The following is a 19,529-nucleotide window of genomic DNA, read 5'->3' as shown; positions in this document are numbered from 1 at the left end:
CCGAGAAACAGACTCAGGCTTGGAGCTGGATCTATGCTTTCAGCTTCAAAGTGCCTGAGGAACCAAACTCGAGTGCCAACATGTCTAGGGTGGGGCTAGCTTGGCCAACAAAGCTGCATTGGGCCTTACATCTCTGTCCCGGACAGGCCCATCAGTGGTTCCTCTGAGATCTTGTCCAGAATACAGCTATGCAGGAAGATGTACTGGACCTGGAAGGCAAAGACAGGGAGTCAGACAAGAGCAATCCCAGCTGAGCAACAAGCGCCACACTGAGGCACAGCATGGTACAATGGATAGAGCACGGGCAGGCTAGCTGTCAGCCTCCCCCTGAACCCTGAGAGTTGTGTGGGTAAGTTCCTCCCCTGAATCAAAGTCCTTCCCTCTGCAAAGCAGGGGCAGATGGACTGACTCCAACTGGGAGGGCATGGAGCACCAAGGGGGTCAAGTGCAGGCTTCTGGAGGAGTCCCATGCCAACAAGGACTATTTGGGACATGCATTAGCAATGAGCAGTGCAGCACAGTCAAGCAGCAGGCATTCACACAGCATTATGGAACTGACTGCCGCAAGATGCTGTGGAGGCCAAAACTAGCCAAGTTCAAAAGAGGATTAGACAAATTGATGCAGAACAGGTGCATTGGAGGGAATGAAGAATGATAGCAGGGCTGCAGTCTCCAAATTAGGACTTCCTAGGCCTTACATGCTGGAAACAAGGGGACAGAAGCAGAGGATAGATTAGTCTGGATAGGCCTTACACAAACACTCTTCCCCTTAGTGTCCACTCTGAGCCATGAGATACTGAATACTAGATGGACCTGTGGTCTGACCCATCATCGCACCTCTTATGTTTTCATAGGCTCACGCTAGGCCTGCTCCTCTCAGCAACAAGATCTCCAGCCGTCCCTCCCTGGGGATTGCCCGCACCATCTCTCAATGGACAAGCCCCAGTTGTCTCATCCCTGGGTGCTGTAGGCCAAGATGCTTCATACTGGGCCAATCAGGAAGGCCCTTGGCTCTGAGGCTCTATGTGTTCTTTCACTAGGTTTGACCAGGCACAAGGGACATTTGTACACACGGTTGCGACGCAGAGCTGGGGGTTTTAAAAGCTCCCAGCACTGCGGCGTGTGCATTTTTATAAATAGCAAAATGCATATCAATGCTGAGAAAATGGTGGCAGCACGCTTTTGAACTAAAACACATCAAAGATGTTTTAGTTCAAAAGCACGCCACCACCATTTTCTCAGCGCCGATGAGTATTTCATCCTTTATACAAATGTAGGCTATGCACCGCCAGGTGCATCAGCTCACATATGGAACAGACTCAGTTAAATGAGTCTGCTGCAACATGCTGGTTTTCCAGTGCTTTGGAGCAGGCAAATGTATCTGTATAAATGCCCAAGGCTCTTGGGAGCAGGGAGGTGGGCAGCTCTCCCCTAGTGAAGCTGAAACACTGGGGATTATCTACAGCTGGAACTCACAGTTCATGTCTAGTTCAGGGTGCCAGTCTCTCTCTGTGCTCAAGGCAGCCCTGGCTGCGTGCTCAGAGATGAACCCCTAGGAGCACCATGCAGCAGCCCTGGGGATCAGCTCAGGCGTGGCAGGACCATGCTGTATTGCAGAGGGACAAGAGGGCTTGCCCATCTCGTCTCCTTCCCAGCCTAGCAATCTTGTGTGGAGGGGGGTCAGGACTGAAGGAAGTAAGCCAAGGAGCTCACCAGAGTCTGAATCATCTGATAGCGGCTCATCCGCATGGTATAAAGGGTGCCAAACACGTCCACCACCTTCTCCTGCTTCATCTGCTGCAGCAACCGGTCCAAGGCAATGAAGGTGCCACTACGGCCCACTCCTGCACTGAAAGAGCACAGGCAGCAAGGGGTTAATCCTGGCAGCTCCCCTAATCTGGACTCCTCCTCCTGTTGTTGGCTACAGATGTCCAACTTGGGATCCTTAAAATTCTGGTTTATTAGGTGGATTGAAACACTACAATGAGTTAAATCATAAACCTTGGGGCTGGTCCCCCCACACACACACACACATGCACACACATACACACACACAGTAGCAAGCTACAGAGTCAGGTATACCTATCCTACAAGCGCTGGAGTCTGCTGTCAATGGCCAGTCGAGGCTTCTTTCAGCGTGGTGTTATCCTCCAGAAGGGGGTCGCCGGCTGGTCCTTCTGGCTGGACAGGTCTGGTCAAGTTGGAGATCAAGAGGGTGCCACTGAGGGTCACTTTTCACTGCCTTTTATCTGTCCTTGGCAGACTTTGGTGACTCCCCAGTTTTCAGGTTTGCCCAATCCAGGGGTCGTTGACCCTCGTGGGACTTCCCCCCCTCGGTGGCTACTGGACGGCATCTGTCAGCCCCAGGGGTTGTCCGCAGGTACGTGCAGGTTTGGGAGTCCGTTGATGAATTTTGAATAGGGCTCTGGGAGTGATCTGGAGATATTCAGCCCAAAAGTTGGTCCCCGGCATTGATTAACTTAGGCCAGGGCTTCTAGCCCTTGAACAGTGACGTTTAGAGATTTCCCGGTTGTTACATTGCCTTCTATTGAATTCTTCCCTTGGTTGATCTGCAGTGTCCCAGGTGTTAATTGCTGTGTGCTGCTACAGTGTTACACATTCAATCACTGATTCACTCCCTCTTTCAGGGGCCAGCCTGATACAGGGAAGGGCAGTTTGATTCCTGCCCTTGTTAACATTGTTACAATGTATAACTTACTTATAAAACTAAAGGTGAGGAGTATAAAATATAAGCTACAAATGTCATGGCACACAAATAGATAAAAATACCAAACTACAAGGGGAGATACAAAATGCACACATACAAATTTTAAAACATAGTTGCTTATCTTAAAGTGAAAGAAGGAGGAAGGAAGAAAAGGTAGAAAAAGAGAAACATATCCAAAGAGGGGAGAGCAAATGCAGGCAAGAGGAAAAGGGGACTTTCTGCTACACTGTCACCAACCATCCAGAGTCCCCAAGACTCTGCTCCCCATTGCAGGTGGCAGGGATCCCTGCAGACCAGAGGGCAAGGTTTGGCGATGTATGGACACTGCAAGGAGATGGCCTCTATCTCCAGTGGCCAAATCTCCAGTGGAGTCTCCTGCCCCAGAAGAGCCCTAAGGGATGTGAGGTTGAGGGGCAGTCCTCAGTTGTCCCAGAAGGGTGCAAAAGTACCTCTGTGTTCTCCAGCCTTGCGGGGAATAGTGCTCATAGGCACACTGCTCATATTCACCAGCCCCACCTCGGAGCCATCTTCTGCTCCAGCCCTGACGCCAGGCTCCTGCCTGTGAGGTTAGTTCCTACACCATTCTCACATACAAGGAGCAGCCCAATCCCCTACTTTTTCTCTTAGTGTAGGCAACCTTCCTTCCCCCCCATTTATCACCAACTCCATCCCAACAAGCTGATGCAGTCTGGGCCTTACCTGCAGTGCACCAGTGTTGGGCCAGAATCCTTTGCAGTCTGGATGTGTTCTCGCACCAGCTCCCTGAAGGCAATTATGGAAGTTGTGGACTCAGGAATGCCATGGTCAGGCCAAGCTGTGTAGTGTAGGTGGGTCACATGTCTCTCCACCTTCAGGCCCTCCTGTCACAGACAATGACTTTTCATTAGCGTGCAGGTAGCAAAGTGCTGGCAGCACAGGCTGGGCCAGGCCTGCAGGGATTAGGTACATGGGAAATGGATGTCTGGAGTTTCTGAAACCCATGAATATCCAGTGAAGCTCCCACTGGATTCTTCCTGGGGCAGAAACTGGTTTCCAGCATTTAGAAAGATCCATGCCACCATCCTGCTTGGTTAGCCCTTATCTAGGAGACCTCCCAGGAGGCTGTTGATCTTTAAACTGGACCACACCTGTGGATCCCAGTAGGTGGAGGGAGGGAGCCAGCTTATCTTTACCTGCACTTCGGTGCATATCGTCTTTGCTGTGGTTTAGAAGCAAACCACCCTGGGAGCAGAGGAAAAGTGATGGCAGGGGAAGTGAAGCAATAAAAGGTGGGAGAGGTGGACTGGCAGTGACGAATGAAAGAGGATGAAAAGCCACGTTCCCTGCTAGCACCATTATTATTGACAATCCTCCAGGGGAGTGTAAGTCGGGACAATTCATTCCAGTGGTGGACTAAACTTGCCTTGAATCCAGCTGCCCAGAGGTGCAGGGATACCCCGCCAACCCGGGGACATGCCCACATCCAAAGCGCACCCGCAACCAAACATCCAGCAACATCAGTCTGCCAGGCTCACCCCACCACAGCACTCCAACCTCATCACCCACAACAGGACGGGGCTCTTCTCAGGTATCTACTCACATGCCAGAGTTTGAACTCACGCATGGTCCACTCATCAGAGCTGCTCTGGGTCAGCAGGTGGACGCGGATCTGCCTGTAGGAGACGGGAGCAGATTCCGAAGGCCAGTAGTGTTCACACAGCACCTAGAGGGCAGCAGCATGTGGTCATGGGGACACCAGCACTGGCAGGGAAATCACCACACATTTGTTGGGGAGAGGAGCCAAGCTAAGGCCTCAGAGCTGAGCACGCCAACTCTAATCTGGGAACTGGGTCTCATCTCATCTTGTGGGGGAACAGAATCCAAGAGCACATAGGGGAAACAGACCAGTGGTTGTGAACCAGTAGTCACATTGCATAGGGCCCTACTGTGTGCCTTTGGCCCATTCCCATCTCCTTGCCCCAGAGCTTTCTCTTCTGTAAAAAAAATCTTGTGCAGTTCCCCCTCCCAGAAGGGCAGGAGCGTTTGCCAGGCCCCGAGCACCTTGTGGTTGGAGATGAGTTATCACTGCCAGCTGGCAATTAGGACTATGGCACTTAGGAAAAACTGTGGGGTGGTGGATATTGCCTGGACAGTTCCCAGCTGCTGTTATTTCAGTCCTGGGCCCAGCCCTATCAGTGTCCTACAGGGTACACACTAGAGCTCTGCACAGCTGCTTGGACATGACTAGGAGTTGGATAGTGGTTCTGTGAAGGTGTCTCTGAGTACTTAGGATGCAAGACCCACAAGACATGCCAGACCTACCCGCCCATTCTCCATGCCCACTGTCAACATGACGATGTTACAGACATTATGCTCCCAGACCATCCTCCAGAAGTCCTCGATGGTTTTCTTCAGAGGTCCCTGGGTGACAATAAACTCCTGTTGGGAGGTGTAGCCCTGCGACAAAGACCAGACCAGAGGAGTTATCACTTCTCAGAGGTACCTAGGTCCCACAAGCAGAATTGACTAGGTGATCCAAGTCCTTCCTGGGAAGGGGAGATGTCCACTAATCTCAGCACTCTTGCCAGCTTGGACATGCTCCCTGGGCAGAGGAGTCCAATGGACAGCTATTACATGATGCACTGAAAGAGGGGGTTCCCCCACATGCTGAGTACATCATCTGGCACAAAAGAGGGACTTGTCTTTGGCAAGTTTTCACTCCTACAGTTGGCCTTTAGGAAGGTCAAGACTAAAGGGCTCTTCTACCTTCCTCTGAAGCATCTGGTGCTGATGGTAGAGTTGTACTGAGTGATGAAGATGGGCAATGGGACTGCATGGCCCTTGGTCTGATCCCATGTGCAAGTCCTATGTGTCAATATTTACTGCCTTGAATACACAGACGCAATGCAAATACACACACACGGATACACACACACACGTGTGCACATGCATGCATGCATGCATGCATGCAAGTTGCCCAATGGCAGTTACCTGGGTAAATCCCCTGGGTGGGGCATATGGGAATGGGTTGCAGATCATTGAAGTGCAGCCACACAGATTAGAAGGAGATAGAGCAGACAGACAGATTGGGCAGGAAATCTAGAGAGGCTGAGAGAGATCATCCTCAAAAGAGAAAACAGAGCAGCTGTTGTCAGAGCTTCCCTTCCCAGAAGCACATATGCGCACACACACGCACACACGCACACCCCCTTGACTTTTTAGTACCCACCCTGCAGCTCCACCACAACACTGCGGCCGACGCACTTCCAGCTACTCTAGCATCCCTCCTCCCTTCCAATTCCAACCTACCCTGGCGTCCATGGCCTGCCAGTCACATCTAGCTGAGACCTCTGTGACCCATGGCTGGTTATTGGCTCTCTGTTCATGCCAACTACCCCCTTGTGAAAGAGGTCGCCCAGCAGAGGCTGCAGTGGGAAGGCAACAGAAGCAAGGGGGCACTCACAGGGACAAAGTTGGCATTGATGTAGTCAGAGTGGGGTTCCCCATCCAGGTGGCTCAGCCTGACTCTTGAGTGGTCATCTGCAAGAAACCAAACAGCCATCACCCTCCTCCAACACATCTCTGAGTCTCTGAGACAGACCCCTATCCATCAGGGGAGGCAAGACAAATGCAGCATGTGCTCTTCCTAGGGCATGATTTGCCTGTGGCAAACATTCAGTAGGTCAGGTTGTGCCTTTCTACCAGGCAGGGTCTACTAGACCTGCTGGTTAGGACTGAGGCCTCCCTACCATGTGCACTGCCCTGTCCTTCCAAGCACATCAACAGTTTGAAGAAGAAATCCCCACATCACAGCAGAACTGGTTCAGGCCAGGGTCCTATATGGCTTTGCCCCTTTCCTTCTTGTCATGGTCTCTGTGGCACTCTCACCCACCCAGTCAGCTCCCTGCTGTGCGGGAAGGTGCCTGCTGTGAGGTCAGTGCTGCCCCGCGAGCTGTTGGGGATGGGATACTGAGAAGGGGCTGTCATACCTTTTAAGAGGCAGGTGACTCATAGCGAGCCCGGAGGGATGCCCAGTGTCTGTAATTCCCATCCAGTGCTCTACCCACAGGGCCCTCATGCTTCGCACTACAGCCATTCCTGACTGTATCATCTTAGTATTTGTGTGTTGGCTGCTCTGTGAATAGCATGGAGATAGCCCTCAACTGCCTCCCATGGGCATGGAGCTGGGCTAGGGTGTGCCTGAGACTCAAGAGAGCCTGAGAGAGCTAGGTCTGTCTGTACTAACCCCTTAGGAGGGCACAAGCTAAGCAGGATCCAAGCCCAGAGCAGGGCTCACCTGGTGGCTGAGGACCACACAGGTAAATGTAGTGGGAAGAGGTGGCTGTACCTGAGCTCTGCTCTGCAGCCTTGTGAAAGAGGTGTATGTCCCATGGCTGGCAGGCTAGATGGAATGGGGGTGCTAAGTGTGAGATCCCCAGGGAGAGACCCAAGAGAGGAACTGAGTACTGTGCACCCTCCTACATGTGAGACCTCCCAACACGCACCTGCTAGAGGCAGGGGACTTGGAGAAGGGGGAAGCAGGGAGGGAGAATGCCAAGGCTGGGAGATGATGGGGCTGAGGCTCTGCACTTACAGGGCAGCACATGGGGGTGTCTGTTCTTGGAGACATTGGCAGGAAGTTCTGCCTCCACTTTAGGCTGCTCCTTCCCGACTTCCTTCAGCTCCTGCAGGACACAAGGGGAAACGGTTGTCAACTGGAGTGATGCCTCTCTGGAGGAGGGGGATGGCGGGGGCCCTCCAGCAAGCTCCCCTGTAAGCACAGCTTGCTAACGGTGCACAGGGAACTCCATGGAACAGAGAAGACTGGACTCCTGGGGCCGGATCTGACCTCCAGGAAGCAAGTGATTACATGCACAAGTATGACGTGTGACTTGTAAGGGAGATTGGGGGTCAGGGTTGGAGCAGGAGAAGAAAAGGAGGGCAGGGGATACATAGACACCACTGGTTTCATGCTGCTGCATCCCTAGCGTTGCCTGTTAGTCTTTTTCCTGCCATGCCCTCTCCTCATAGCTTCTAATGTGCCATTGTGCCCAGTGAATGCAGAACTGCTCTGCTATTTCAGACCAGCCCCCAAGGTGTCCCATTCCCACGTGATCAGCACTGTCTAAGGACACAGGCAGGCAAGGTCCTTTGGGTAGTTGTGATATCTTTTATTAGACCAACTAAATAGTTGGAAAGAATGAATGAGGTATGTCTGGTGTAGGCACTTATCTGGTTCCCATTACCAGAACGTCTAAGCACCCAGTTTCTGATCAGCTTTTCTTTTATCACTGTTTATAGCCAGGGGAATTGTTTTCCTCCTGTGTCTACTGCTCTACTATTGGACTGGCTTAAAGGGGGATCGGTGTCTTGGATAGAGTCTAGACACCCTGGGCAGGACTTCCCAAAGTGATCATTGTTGACGTTAGTCAGATCTCATGGATGTCAGTGATAAACCTTTCACTGGCAGCAAAGTTGGCCAATGATAAGCAATTTTCAAACCCTCCGCTTGGGGTCTTGAGAACTCAGGCAGCTTTCAAGGCCTGGTGGTGAAACAATTACAAAGAGCTCATTTTTGCTGAAAACTCTTGAAGCCTGAACTTCCAGCCCTGCCAATTAGCCCCGGTATAATACTGTAAACTTTATGGAGGCTAGTCTTGAACCCCTGTGCAAGGGGCTTATCAGTACAGCAACACCTGAAGCTCACTCACCCCTAGTTTTCATCATAAGATGCAGAGCTAGAGATCCTCTGTTCCTTATCAGAGCAGGCATGCACAGACAGTGCCAGAACTAGCTCCCTGTGCTCTTCCTAAGGTGTGCTTCAACCTGACCTGGAGACACCACTTTTAGGGACAAAAGAGCAGTCCATTTGGTTGGCATGACCTGTTCAGTCTTTGACCTCTGTCCAGATGGCCAAATGATGTAGACAGGTGTCTACTAGGTTGCCAATCCACTATGAATTGGACTGGGAACCTACAATTCATTTCCACAGGCTATGCAAAAAGCCACACAGCTAATAGCATCAGTTGGTCATGACAGACCTGGGTGGGCTGCATTTGGATTTGAACCAGCCATCTAGAGGAGAGGTGAAATCTCATCCCTAGACTCTCCCCTCTTAAGGAACGCTCACCTCAAACTCCTGGAAGAAAGCATTGTTGGCATTTGCTGTCTTCATCTCGTAATACTGTTTGAAGCTCTGTATGGGGACTGGCCGATGCACGTTTCTGCAGGAAGTAAGACCCATAGGAAAACATGCTATTGCTGATAAGAGACATGCAGTGTCAGTTCCCTTCCCTTAGGGACAGGCTGCCCAGTCAGGCTTATTATCAGGAGGCCAAGGAGAGCCCCCAGCATTGTGGCATGCACACAGATTCCTCTGTGAATTTGATCTCCTGTGCCATTTTGTTCTGGGATGGTTACAAACTCACATAATCACCTGCAGAGAGGGCCCCACAGAGAGTGGTTGTACACTTCTTCACCTCCTGTCATAATGGTCTCCTGGCTGAAGCTTGGACCCCTAGCTTGCAGACCTGAAAGTAGGAGTGCTGCAATCTGCCTAGAAGGAAAACTAATGGGCTTCTCCTTTATCCCAAGCTGATATCTCTGTGCTGGAGACTAGCTTCACTCCATTGGGGCATACTGAGATATATCTGCTGGAGGCATCTCAAGGTGATGAACATTACAAGGAGGCCTGGCATCCTACTGTGGCAATCTATATAGAGCAGTGACTCGGAACCGATTTAGACAATGAAAGCTTAAGCAGGTGAGCAGCAGAGAAGCTGCAGGCACTTAAAAAATTTACTTAAAGGATGTGGTTGGCTGAAGCTTGGACTCTGCAGCCTGGAGGCCTAGCATAGTGCAGTCGTGGAAGTGTGGGGCTGAACCGAGTGATCCAGGACCTGGGACACTAAAGAGATACCAAAGCATGCCCCATCTCTGACAGACAGTATTTGTGTGCGAGAGTAGCACCATTTACCTCAAGCTGTAAGTTGACATTTCTTGGGGTAAGTTACTCTTCTTGTTTCTGAAAAGAAAACATGGCTAACGTCACTTTTTCCTCCAGCAATGCAGGCTGAGCCCAGGCATATTGGGCACCTATACACGTGCAGAGAGGCTGCTCTGATGCATTGTAATTATAACGTGTCAAAGCAGACTTGATTAATCAAACCTGCTGCAGCGTGGTAATTACTGCGCTCCAGCAGACTCTAGCATCACATATATCAGCATCCCCATGCTGAAAAATGGCCGTGGGGGGCGCTTTAACTAAAGCTCGTTCGACGAGCTTTAGTTAAAGCACTCCCACCGCCATTTTTCAGTGTGGGGACGCTGATACACATGACGCTCTGGGCACTTTAATTAGAGAGGCTCTTGGAGCCACTCTAATTAAAGCACCCTCCCCCCCTCACCTCCCAGAGCACATCTATAAGTGCCCATTGTGTCTTGTTCCCTCTTCCAGCTTGGGGGTCTCTTGTGAGCAGACACTTAAAAAGATTCCTCTGCGAATTTGTAAATGTCTATGGATTAAGCAGAGCTGGAGCTGGCTATTCTGTACCCGGCCTTTCCCTCCCAGTGAGTATCTCCACTAACTCCATAGCACCCCATTTTATAGACTCCCTTCACAGTTCAGCAGCAGGTCTTCCCCCCATTGCATGGGCTTGGCTTTCAAGAAGGCTACTGTACCAAGTCGCCCTCCCATTCTCACTCCCTTACCTTTTGGCTCGTGCTCGCTTCCAGTAGACCAATCCAAAGATTGCTGTGAGTGTCAAGAGAAAACCTGTGATGACTCCAGCCACGATTGGGATTGGAAAAGGAGTTGCATCTGCACCAGCAGCTGAAGACCAAGACCAAAGAGTCCTCTGTTACCCTGTGGGACTGCATTGCCGGAGTCCCTGTGTGCTTCGCACATGACCTTGGCTTCTAACTCCGTGCAGGGAGCCTTCCCCGCAAGGCTCGCCCACTCCAGGTTCCTGCCCAGGATCACCAGAAACTGGGGTCACCAAACATCAGCTAAAATCAAGAGGATCTTTGCTGAGCCTCCCTGCCCTGACCCTAGGTAGCAGTTATGAAACTCAACTGAGAGAGATAACCAGGTGAGTTAGTAAAGGTACTGATGGAGCAGGCCAAGTGGCAGATGGAGCCATGAATGAAGAACACAGATGCTGCCTTACCTGAAAATGATGTGAATGACACAGCAGGGTCTAACTGGTCATATTTGGTGAAAGCAGCAATGCTGAATCTACAGCAAAACAAAGCCCAAGAGTTAGTTCCAGCCACATGCTGGGAGTAGGCCTGGCGTGACCACCATCACCAAGCAGAAAGAAGATGGCATCTGGACACGGAAATCAGCAATAACAAAGTGGCTTCGAAGTCAGCGGGGGAGAAAAGAGCTGGAAAGGCAGCACAGCTCACTGTGAGAGGGCACAGAGGGCCAAAGCTACCTGGAAAGTTTTGCTTCTTTCCCCACCAGAAAAATCCTGCTTTGACATTTTCCTATTGAGAAATTCTGTTCTTCCTACAGGGAATTTTGAGGATGCGGGAAAGGGTCATGTATTACACTTCTCTACCCTCTTCAAGTATTTCCAGGTGGGAGAACAGTAAGAAAATTTGAGAAAGCACGGGCAGAAACAACCCATTTGAACTGCTATTTTCAGACAGAAACAAACACCTTCACTTTTAAAAGTTAAAGTGTCACTTTCTTTTTGAAAAATCACATTTACAAACCTGGTAGCCAAGTGGTATAAGTTAAAAAAACAGTCAGCTAGTAGGGGAACCCATTATTTTGAAATGAAAATGTATGATCCCCCACCATAAAAAACAATTTCCAACAAATGGAACAATTTGAAAATGCCCACTCTGGACTCCAGGGGAGATCTCACTTTTGTTTGTGCCTTTTGTATCCCACTTTGGTTTGTGCCTCTTTCCTGTCTTATGAGGAGGCTCAGAAAAATAGATGTGTGCTCTAAAGACCTTCGTATAGCTTCAGCCAGAGCCAGCACAGCCGCCGACAAACATGGACACACACATATTATGTCACCCTTGTGCCTCCACTATGACCAGACAGAACCAGAACCCTGATTTCTAGAACAGGCTCCAGCACATCCTCACCAGATTCAGCTCCCAATTAGTTTTGTCTGTTTTGGTCACCAATAGGAGTGAAAGGGGAGTTTAGTCTTCAAGGCTGACATTGTTCTTGGCCCTCTCTATCATGACTGAAATCCAAGAGGTCTCAGATAACTATCAAGGGTGCTGGGATCCCCCCTGGTGCAATATGCTCTCACCCTGAGCAGGAAGACTGTAGTGTCCCCAGGACTGCAGAATGCTTGTCGTTGTGTCCGCTTCTCTTGGAGGTGACAGCTAGGGTTACCACGTGTCCAGGTTTTCCTGTACATGTTCCCTTTTCAGATCCTCCCATCTCCATCCAGGTGGTTTTTTAAAATACCAACTAATGTCCAGGATTTTGCTCTGCTCAGCATCAAAGTAATTTCTGGCACTTTCTGCTTGCCCTAGCAAAGAGCTGCTTGGGGCTGGGGAGAACTGAGGGAGGGCAATTGGAGGCAGGGGGCATCATGTGCATCTGTGGGCACAAACACACATGGCCAGTATGCAGCCAGGGTGGTGGGAGCAGCCCCGACAGCTTCATGAAGGTAAATCTATGGGGGGCAGGAATTGGAGGGCCAGGGCTTATGGGTGTGTGAGGGGGACAAGTGCCTGCTGGTGCTGGGCTAAGCTGTCCAGGTGCTGGGGCTGCAGCAAGGCAGTGGAAATAGGGGAGACACTTGCCCCTCTACTGGGGGAAGGGGGTGGGAGGACCCTTCATTGGCAGCAGGGAGCTGCATGGTCTGGCCAGTGGCACCAGGGCTGGTGCCCATGCTTGCAGGGGCAGGGCAGCTGGGAGATGTTGCAGGGGGCTGCGGGTCAGGAGTGTGTGGGGGGTGGGGGCTGTGGCTTGGGAGTGAGGGGCAGAGGCAGGGAACAGGCATATCACTGCCCCCCCCCCAATCATATTACGTACCCCCAGGTGTCCTCCTTTTTGAAACTGGAAATATGGTAACCCTAGGACAGCATCACCCACTAAGATACTTGTTTATCTGAAGCATCCTCCAAAAAGGTGCATGCATCTTTGCTCTGCTCATCACAGCACCCCAGGGCTCCCCGAAGCAATGCTTCTGACCAAGTACTTCACAAACACCCCTGGACAGATGGACCTCCCTCAAGTCCCCTGCAGTCACTTTCGTAATTGGATGGTGGGTCTGTGGGTGCCTTTCCTGCTAGCCCATCCTAAGACACTGCCAGGTGGGTACCCTGGGAACTTGGCATATTAGGAATCAATGGGAAGAAGGCAAGGTAGATTTCACCTTATCAACTAACTAAATCAGAGATACATAAGCTTTTGCTAAGTGGTCATTTTGTGCCTGACATCCATGATCAGCTGACTCTGGTCAGCTCCCTAAATTAGTTATTTGCTCTCCCTTCCTCCATCCACTCCTTGCGTTCAACTTTCAGTTCATTTCCTTCATCTCATAGTCAAAGGATCCCGTGTTTTTTTTTCTCTACGGTTACAGAGAAGGGCTGGCTCAGGGCTCCAGATCATCAGAGCACTGTTAGCGAGAGCAGCAGTGCCTACAGTCATTTGGGGAAAGATGTGTTTAGGCTGCTGATGGCCAGGTCCCTGCTGCCCTCCCAACACCTCACCATGTTCTCACTAAAATTCGACATTCTTTTTCCCTGCTCTCCACAGCATCCATCAGGGGAGAAATCCTCTGCTGCACTGACCTGTACTGGACATTTGCCTTCAGCTTCCCATTGCAGGTCTTCCGGGAATGGCCACACTCCTCCGTTCCCACTGGCACGGCCCACGTTTTGGGAGTGCTCCTATGGCTCGGGTGGAAAGGATTGGGGATAAGCACAGCGAGGTATGAGTCCTCCTGCCCATAGTAATGGTCATACCAGGTGGTGGTCACAATCTCCTGGGTGGGCCTTAGCACTGCAGTGAAGGACACAAGAGCAGCTGAAGTGTGAATCCTTGTGCCAAAGGATTCAGTGCAGCTGCAGCAGGGTGAAGGGCCCAAGGCAAAGCATGCACTTACATGACTCGTTGGTGGTGGCGATGACACCATAATACTGGATCTGGCCATTCTCCTCGCTGAACATGTCAGAGGAGATGACAACTCTGGAGCCAGCCTCGAACTGGAGGACGTCTGCTAGAACCGGTGGGGGCAGGACTGGAAGGGAAACCCATCAAGCACAGGCATATTACTGATAGTCTAGGGCATGATGCATCCTACCTGGGGCTTGTAACTGCTTTCACCCCACTGTCCCAGAGCAGCAACCCCACTTCATGCCAAGCCTGAGTCCCAAAACCTCATCTGAGCATAAAGTTCTCTGCTCTCTGGAAAAGGGCTCTGTATTGCAGGCTCTGGGCCAACTCCATGGCATGCAGACACCTGGTGGAGACAGCACATGCAAGATGGAGACCTACCCTCCACTGAAGTGTTGCAGAGAAGAGTCACGGCCCAGCTCCGCATCCCATTCCTGCCCAGCACTCTCAGGCTGATTCGGTACGAAGAGTTTGGCACCAAGCCCTCCAGACTGGCCTCACTCCCGGGAATGCTCATGTGGATCTCAGGCTGGAGAGCTCCACTGGACGGTCTCTCTACCATGAGCTCGTAGGCCTCGACGTCTCCACTGGGCACTGTCCAGTTCAGGTAGAAGGCCTTGGAGTCAGGCAGACACTGCATGTCCTTCACCGGGTTGGGTTCTGAAAAAGAGACGCCTCTAAGCGGGACAGATTCCTAACTCCCCAGAGCACCAGGGGTTGGGGCAACCCCAGCCCCAAACTGTGCTGTACCCCAGGGCTGACACAAGGGTGTACAGCGGAGCTGACCAAGGACACTGACAGGGGCACAGAACTGAATGCTTGCATGTCGGGGCCCCATACTACATGGCCCAGGGATGGCACAGCTTGCACAGGACTTGGGCAGGAAGACCATACCCCTGGAGAAACAGGCCAAGGAAGACCCTGTCTTGTAATCTGGTTCAATACACAAGGTCTTGTCTGGCTCAGTGGGCACCTCCAGTGCAGGACTGTTTCCAAGGGTCCACAAACCCGTAGTACATCCCATCACAAATAGCCCACATCTTGGGCTTTGCTGCTGCCTTGTTAAGAGATCTGTAGTGGTTCACTTCAGTCCTCCTCAGGCTCCTGCCCTGTCTTCCAGCAGGAGATCCCTCCACTGGAAGCAACACGGCATCACTGACCCCATGACAGCTGATTGGGAGCCTGCAGCCACTAGATCCCCATGTGTTTCAGCCCCTGCTCTGCATAGATGGGCTTTACTTTCTAGCACCCGCAAACTCCTGCTTCGTGAAAGCCCACACCCACCTACTGGCACTACCAAGACTCCTGTGCTGCTCCAATACGGCCCGGCCACGCAGCTCAAGGAAACCGAGTAATTTCTGCCTGGGACCAGCCCCCAGAACACATGCTGGACCTGCCCCTGGGCCAGGGTGTGCCGTTGTGGGAGAGTGCTGTTCCCAGGTTCACGCAGCCATAGCTGGCAGTAGTCCTGCTGGCTGGAGGAGGGTCCCCATGACACCGACAGCAGCGTGCGATTCTCCCCAATCACCGCAGAGAGATCCGCTGGGACTAAGGGGGCTGCATTATAAAAAAAAGCCACAGGAGAAAGTCAGGTCTCAGGCAAGCTGCACATCCCAACCCCCTACAGAAAATCCAGGAGGGCGATAGGCAACAACCCTACTATTTTTCATTTAAATCCACCCTTTTATTTTTGCTGCACTAGGGTTTTTTCTTTCTGCTCAATCCTGAATTGCCCCAGGGACTAGGTTTTGTACTTGTCTCCTTAATTCATTTTCTAATTGGTGGTATATTCCCAGATTTTCCATAAACAATTGTCCCTATTAAGAAGTGTCATCTGAAACATTTGTCTCTGCCAAGAGAGATGAGCCTGGGGTTCCTTGTGTGAGAACAAACCCAGCACAGATAAGCAAATAGCCCCTGCTACACTTGCAACCAGCATTGCCTTCCAGTGTGGATACTGTGCACGTGGGAGAACTGGAATATTCTGCCTGGACTGTATTCCTCCATCAGGCTTTGATGTTTGCAGCTAATGAGTTTTATGTGCCTGACTCCCTTAGGAGCCCTTGAAGATTAACCAACATCTAGGGTGAGGAATCTAACCTTAGGCTACTGTGGAAAACAGGGGCTTGGGTGTATAAAATCACATCATTACAACTTTACAGATTCACTGAAAGTCTAAACTGCTTTTCATTAGCACTGAGGCTGTTTTTATCATGAAGTGACAAAGCTTTTGTCTCTTCTGGCATGAAGAGGGAGTAGCAGCTGGCAGAGCTACCAACATTCAGCATAATGCAGATTTTGGAAGGGATGTTAAAATTCATGCCCAGAACTTGAGCTGATCTCTAACTATCACATGTCAAGTGGGACTATCAGGAGGACAGACTATCCCAGGTGAGTCTCACAGCTCCCTCTGAAACATCTTGCTCTGGGCACTGCTGGAAACGAGGCTTGGCTAGTTGAGCTCAAGGTCTGATCTGGCATGGTCCCTCCTTCCTGCAAATCAGTGATCTTCTGCCGGAGGCCAGCACCTGGGCACTTCCAGCACCCAGTGGAGTCTGTGGGAGTTGGCATGTAGGGGACCATCCTCCTCTGCCACTTGTACCAGCAACTTAAAGGAGTCTACAGTGGCAGCCTTGGTGCCACAGGGCTACGCAGACTGAAATGCCTACTGTGGGCAAGCAGCACTTGTTCTGCCTTTCCACATTGCATCTGACAGGGCGAGCCCATTTGTTTACACCCCGAATCATAAATTTCAAGAGTGCCCAAAGGAGCTGAGTCCTGGAGGGGAACCTGGAGGCTGAGCACTACTGTGGCTGCATCCTGTGGCTACAAGGCCATGCCCCTGAATAGACAGGAGTAATGGCTTGGGGGATTCCCTTTTCTGTGCAACAGTCTTTGCTACAAACAGCCCAAGTACCTAAAGGTGAATGGCCATCTGTGCGAGACAGGGAGGACAGAAAACCTGTCCTGGGATGCTGACCTCAGCTTCCCCACTTTCCTACAGGTGGGTGCGTCAGGGCATCACACAAGCCATTCATTCATGACTCCATCTTGATGGCTCTGCCTCCAAGGAGTGTAGAGTCAGTGCCTGCAGGTCACAAGCTGTCAGAGAGCAGCTTTAGCCTCTCCCCCCTCCCCTGTGCCCTGTGGTGACCCCACACCACTGCACTGCAGCTTTCCCACCACGAGTACCACGTGTACACAATGCTCTGCCACTCCCTGGCACTAAGTGAAGCACAGCATGCCACTCACTTGTCCAGTCACTGTTGTTGCCTGCTGATGCCATGTACGGCCCAGCCATAGAGACCACCTCTAGCAAATACTTGTGCCCTGGAGCCAGGCGTGAGAAGGTGAACTTGTTGGCATCTCTCCCAACAGAAGCATTGGCTGCCACAGAACCCGAGCCTGCATAGTACAGGGTGAGCAGGTAGCCATCTCGTTCTCCAGCAGCTGCACCCCACGATGCCATCAGCCTGTCAGGGTGCCCCTGGTTTGTCACGTACACATTAAGGGGTGGCAGCGGGTCTAAAGAAACACCAAGAGAAAAGATGGAAGCTGTGTATACCAGCAAAGGTGTAGAGCATCCCCCACTTGGATGCATTACCATCAGCTAGCACACTCTGCCCCCTCCCTTGCCAGCATCTGGGGAAGGCAGGGCAGCGCTCCTAGGATGCAGGTTGTCTGACAGTTCCCATTGCTTTTCTTCCCAGTGCCGAGTATTCTGAAATCCTGCCCTGAGATGGGCTCAGTAACAGGTGTGGAAGTGAAATGCCTCCACCTGCCAGGGGGAACCTGTGTATCAGATGGGTTTGGGCCAATGGGGAAAGTTTTCAAGTGTTCGTGGCTGGTTCTGCAGGTAGATCCAGGCTAGTGAGTCTGTTGGCCAAGGCCTGTGTGTGGGGACAGTAGGAGCCGTGCCACCCTGGCAGGAGCTTCAGCAAAACACATCAGCATGAGCGACACACTGCCCTGCTCCCCTCTCATCTTGAAACTCCAGCATAAAGAAATCAGTTGGGTGCTCTGGGTCTGCACCATCACTCCTGTGAACTCGAGGGCCTGCAAGAGGCTGGCCAGGGACTTACAGTGCCTCTGATATCAACTCATGCTAACAGAGCTGCTTGTAGAGGCAAATGGAGTTGCCATGAAAACATTTTCCTACTAGCTCAACTGCAAAACCTCTCAAAGTGGCCATCAGGTAAGGATTACATGCTGTATCATCAGGTGTATACACAAACCTGAAGGACTTAGGTCATCTCTCAGGCTGCCAGCAGAGAGCCAGGCAGCAATTAGAAAAACATTAGCTTGTGATTTGACAGGGAAAGAAAGTCACAGCACTGTAATTACAGGCCTGATTGCCAGAGCAGAGGTTCACTTTACACCGGTCCTGCCCACTTGGGGTTTGCTCATCCATCCATCCATCCATCCATCCATCCATCCATCCATCCATCCATCCATCCATCCATCCATCCATCCATCCCACACTTACTTTAGTTAGTCTATAAGCTGCAAATCTACCCTACCTTCCACTTGACTTCAGACCAAGGTGTCTGTCTACCTCTCACCACCTAGGGCTTGTCTGCACTGCAGCTGCAGTAGGTCCCAGTGCCCAGGGGCAAAAGCACACCTACCTGAGTCCACTGCCATGCTCCAAATCTAATACGTTAGTGAGGCTGCTTCACACTCATTCCCAGAAGCCACTCTTGATCACTCTCTCTGGCAGGCTTAAGAGCAATCACCAGAATTGGCCTCACTGGTGCTTCCAGGTTGGAGTGTACCAGCAGGTGGGCAGAGTGTGGGCATTACATGTTCAAGCCCCCCTGCCAAGACCAATTGCCTAATGGTATAGACAAGCCATGGATGCAATGTCCCAGCTGCCATCCTACAGTGGGAAGGCTGTGAGCCTAGTCTGCCTGAATCCTGCTGAGTGCTCGGCCAGTACTTATAGGTTCACCTCCCTTCCCTGCACCCTCCAGCCTGCCAAAGACAAAGCACATCAATTCTGCCAACACAGGAGCTCAGCCCCTTCCCAGGGGATCAATACCCGAGTGAACCACTGGGGTTGGAGTGAGGAACGGTCAGCCTGCTTTAATTGGCTCCTTGGGTTTTGACCTCATGGATGCTTTGTGCTACTCACATGTCCAGTCACTGATGTTCCTCGCGGGCATCAAGCAGGGCCCAGCCTTGGAGACGGCTTCCAGGATGTACCTGTGTCCTGGGGCCAGGCCCACAAAGGTGAAGTTGTGGGCATCTTTCCCAAGGGAGACACTTGCCACCACAGTGCCTGATCCTGCATGGTACAGGGTTAGCATGTAGCTGTCTCGGCTCCCTGCTGCAGCTTCCCAGGATGCACTCAGCCTGTCGGGGTGCTCCTCGTTCACTAGGCGCAGGGCCAATGGGGCCAGAGGGCCTGAGGGATCAGAAGATGGCACATTAAAGAGTGGAGGCAATGTCAGCCTGCCCGGGGTGCTGCATGTCAGTGCTTTGGCTGTCCAGGCAGATAGGCTCACAGTTACCCTGTCACACTCATCCTGACTCCCTCCCCACTCCTTCCCATCACACATTGCTTCTCCCTCCTGGCCCACCCTCATGCACTGCTGCCAGCCCCTTATGCCACTTCAGAGTCCCTTCCCCTGATGCATGTGTTTCCCCCACTCATAGTTTCATAGATGTTAGGGTCGGAAGGGACCTCAACACATCATTCAGTCCAACCCCTTGCCTGGGCAG

General features: G+C 51.6%; 1 protein-coding gene across 1 annotated transcript in view; it reads right to left on the bottom strand.

The window, feature by feature from the left end:
* LOC102569305 (receptor-type tyrosine-protein phosphatase V) overlaps positions 1-19,529 on the bottom strand; it is a 56,454-nt gene that overhangs the window by 12,923 nt on the left and 24,002 nt on the right. Inside the window, exons 15-31 of the mRNA XM_014609398.3 lie at positions 18,940-19,212; positions 17,058-17,330; positions 15,090-15,362; positions 14,187-14,465; positions 13,795-13,929; positions 13,481-13,691; positions 10,876-10,943; positions 10,418-10,538; positions 9,684-9,731; positions 8,838-8,931; positions 7,302-7,392; positions 6,171-6,247; positions 5,030-5,164; positions 4,308-4,430; positions 3,428-3,588; positions 1,714-1,849; positions 130-209 (exon numbers count right to left, since the gene is read on the bottom strand). Of these exons, the coding sequence (XP_014464884.2) occupies positions 130-209; positions 1,714-1,849; positions 3,428-3,588; positions 4,308-4,430; positions 5,030-5,164; positions 6,171-6,247; positions 7,302-7,392; positions 8,838-8,931; positions 9,684-9,731; positions 10,418-10,538; positions 10,876-10,943; positions 13,481-13,691; positions 13,795-13,929; positions 14,187-14,465; positions 15,090-15,362; positions 17,058-17,330; positions 18,940-19,212 (2,578 nt within the window). The remainder of the gene's footprint in view (positions 1-129; positions 210-1,713; positions 1,850-3,427; positions 3,589-4,307; positions 4,431-5,029; positions 5,165-6,170; positions 6,248-7,301; positions 7,393-8,837; positions 8,932-9,683; positions 9,732-10,417; positions 10,539-10,875; positions 10,944-13,480; positions 13,692-13,794; positions 13,930-14,186; positions 14,466-15,089; positions 15,363-17,057; positions 17,331-18,939; positions 19,213-19,529) is intronic.

The sequence above is a fragment of the Alligator mississippiensis genome, chromosome 14, assembly GCF_030867095.1.
Source record: "Alligator mississippiensis isolate rAllMis1 chromosome 14, rAllMis1, whole genome shotgun sequence".
In the NCBI taxonomy this organism is placed as follows: Eukaryota; Metazoa; Chordata; order Crocodylia; family Alligatoridae; genus Alligator; species Alligator mississippiensis.
This window is presented reverse-complemented; position numbering and strand designations above follow the sequence as displayed.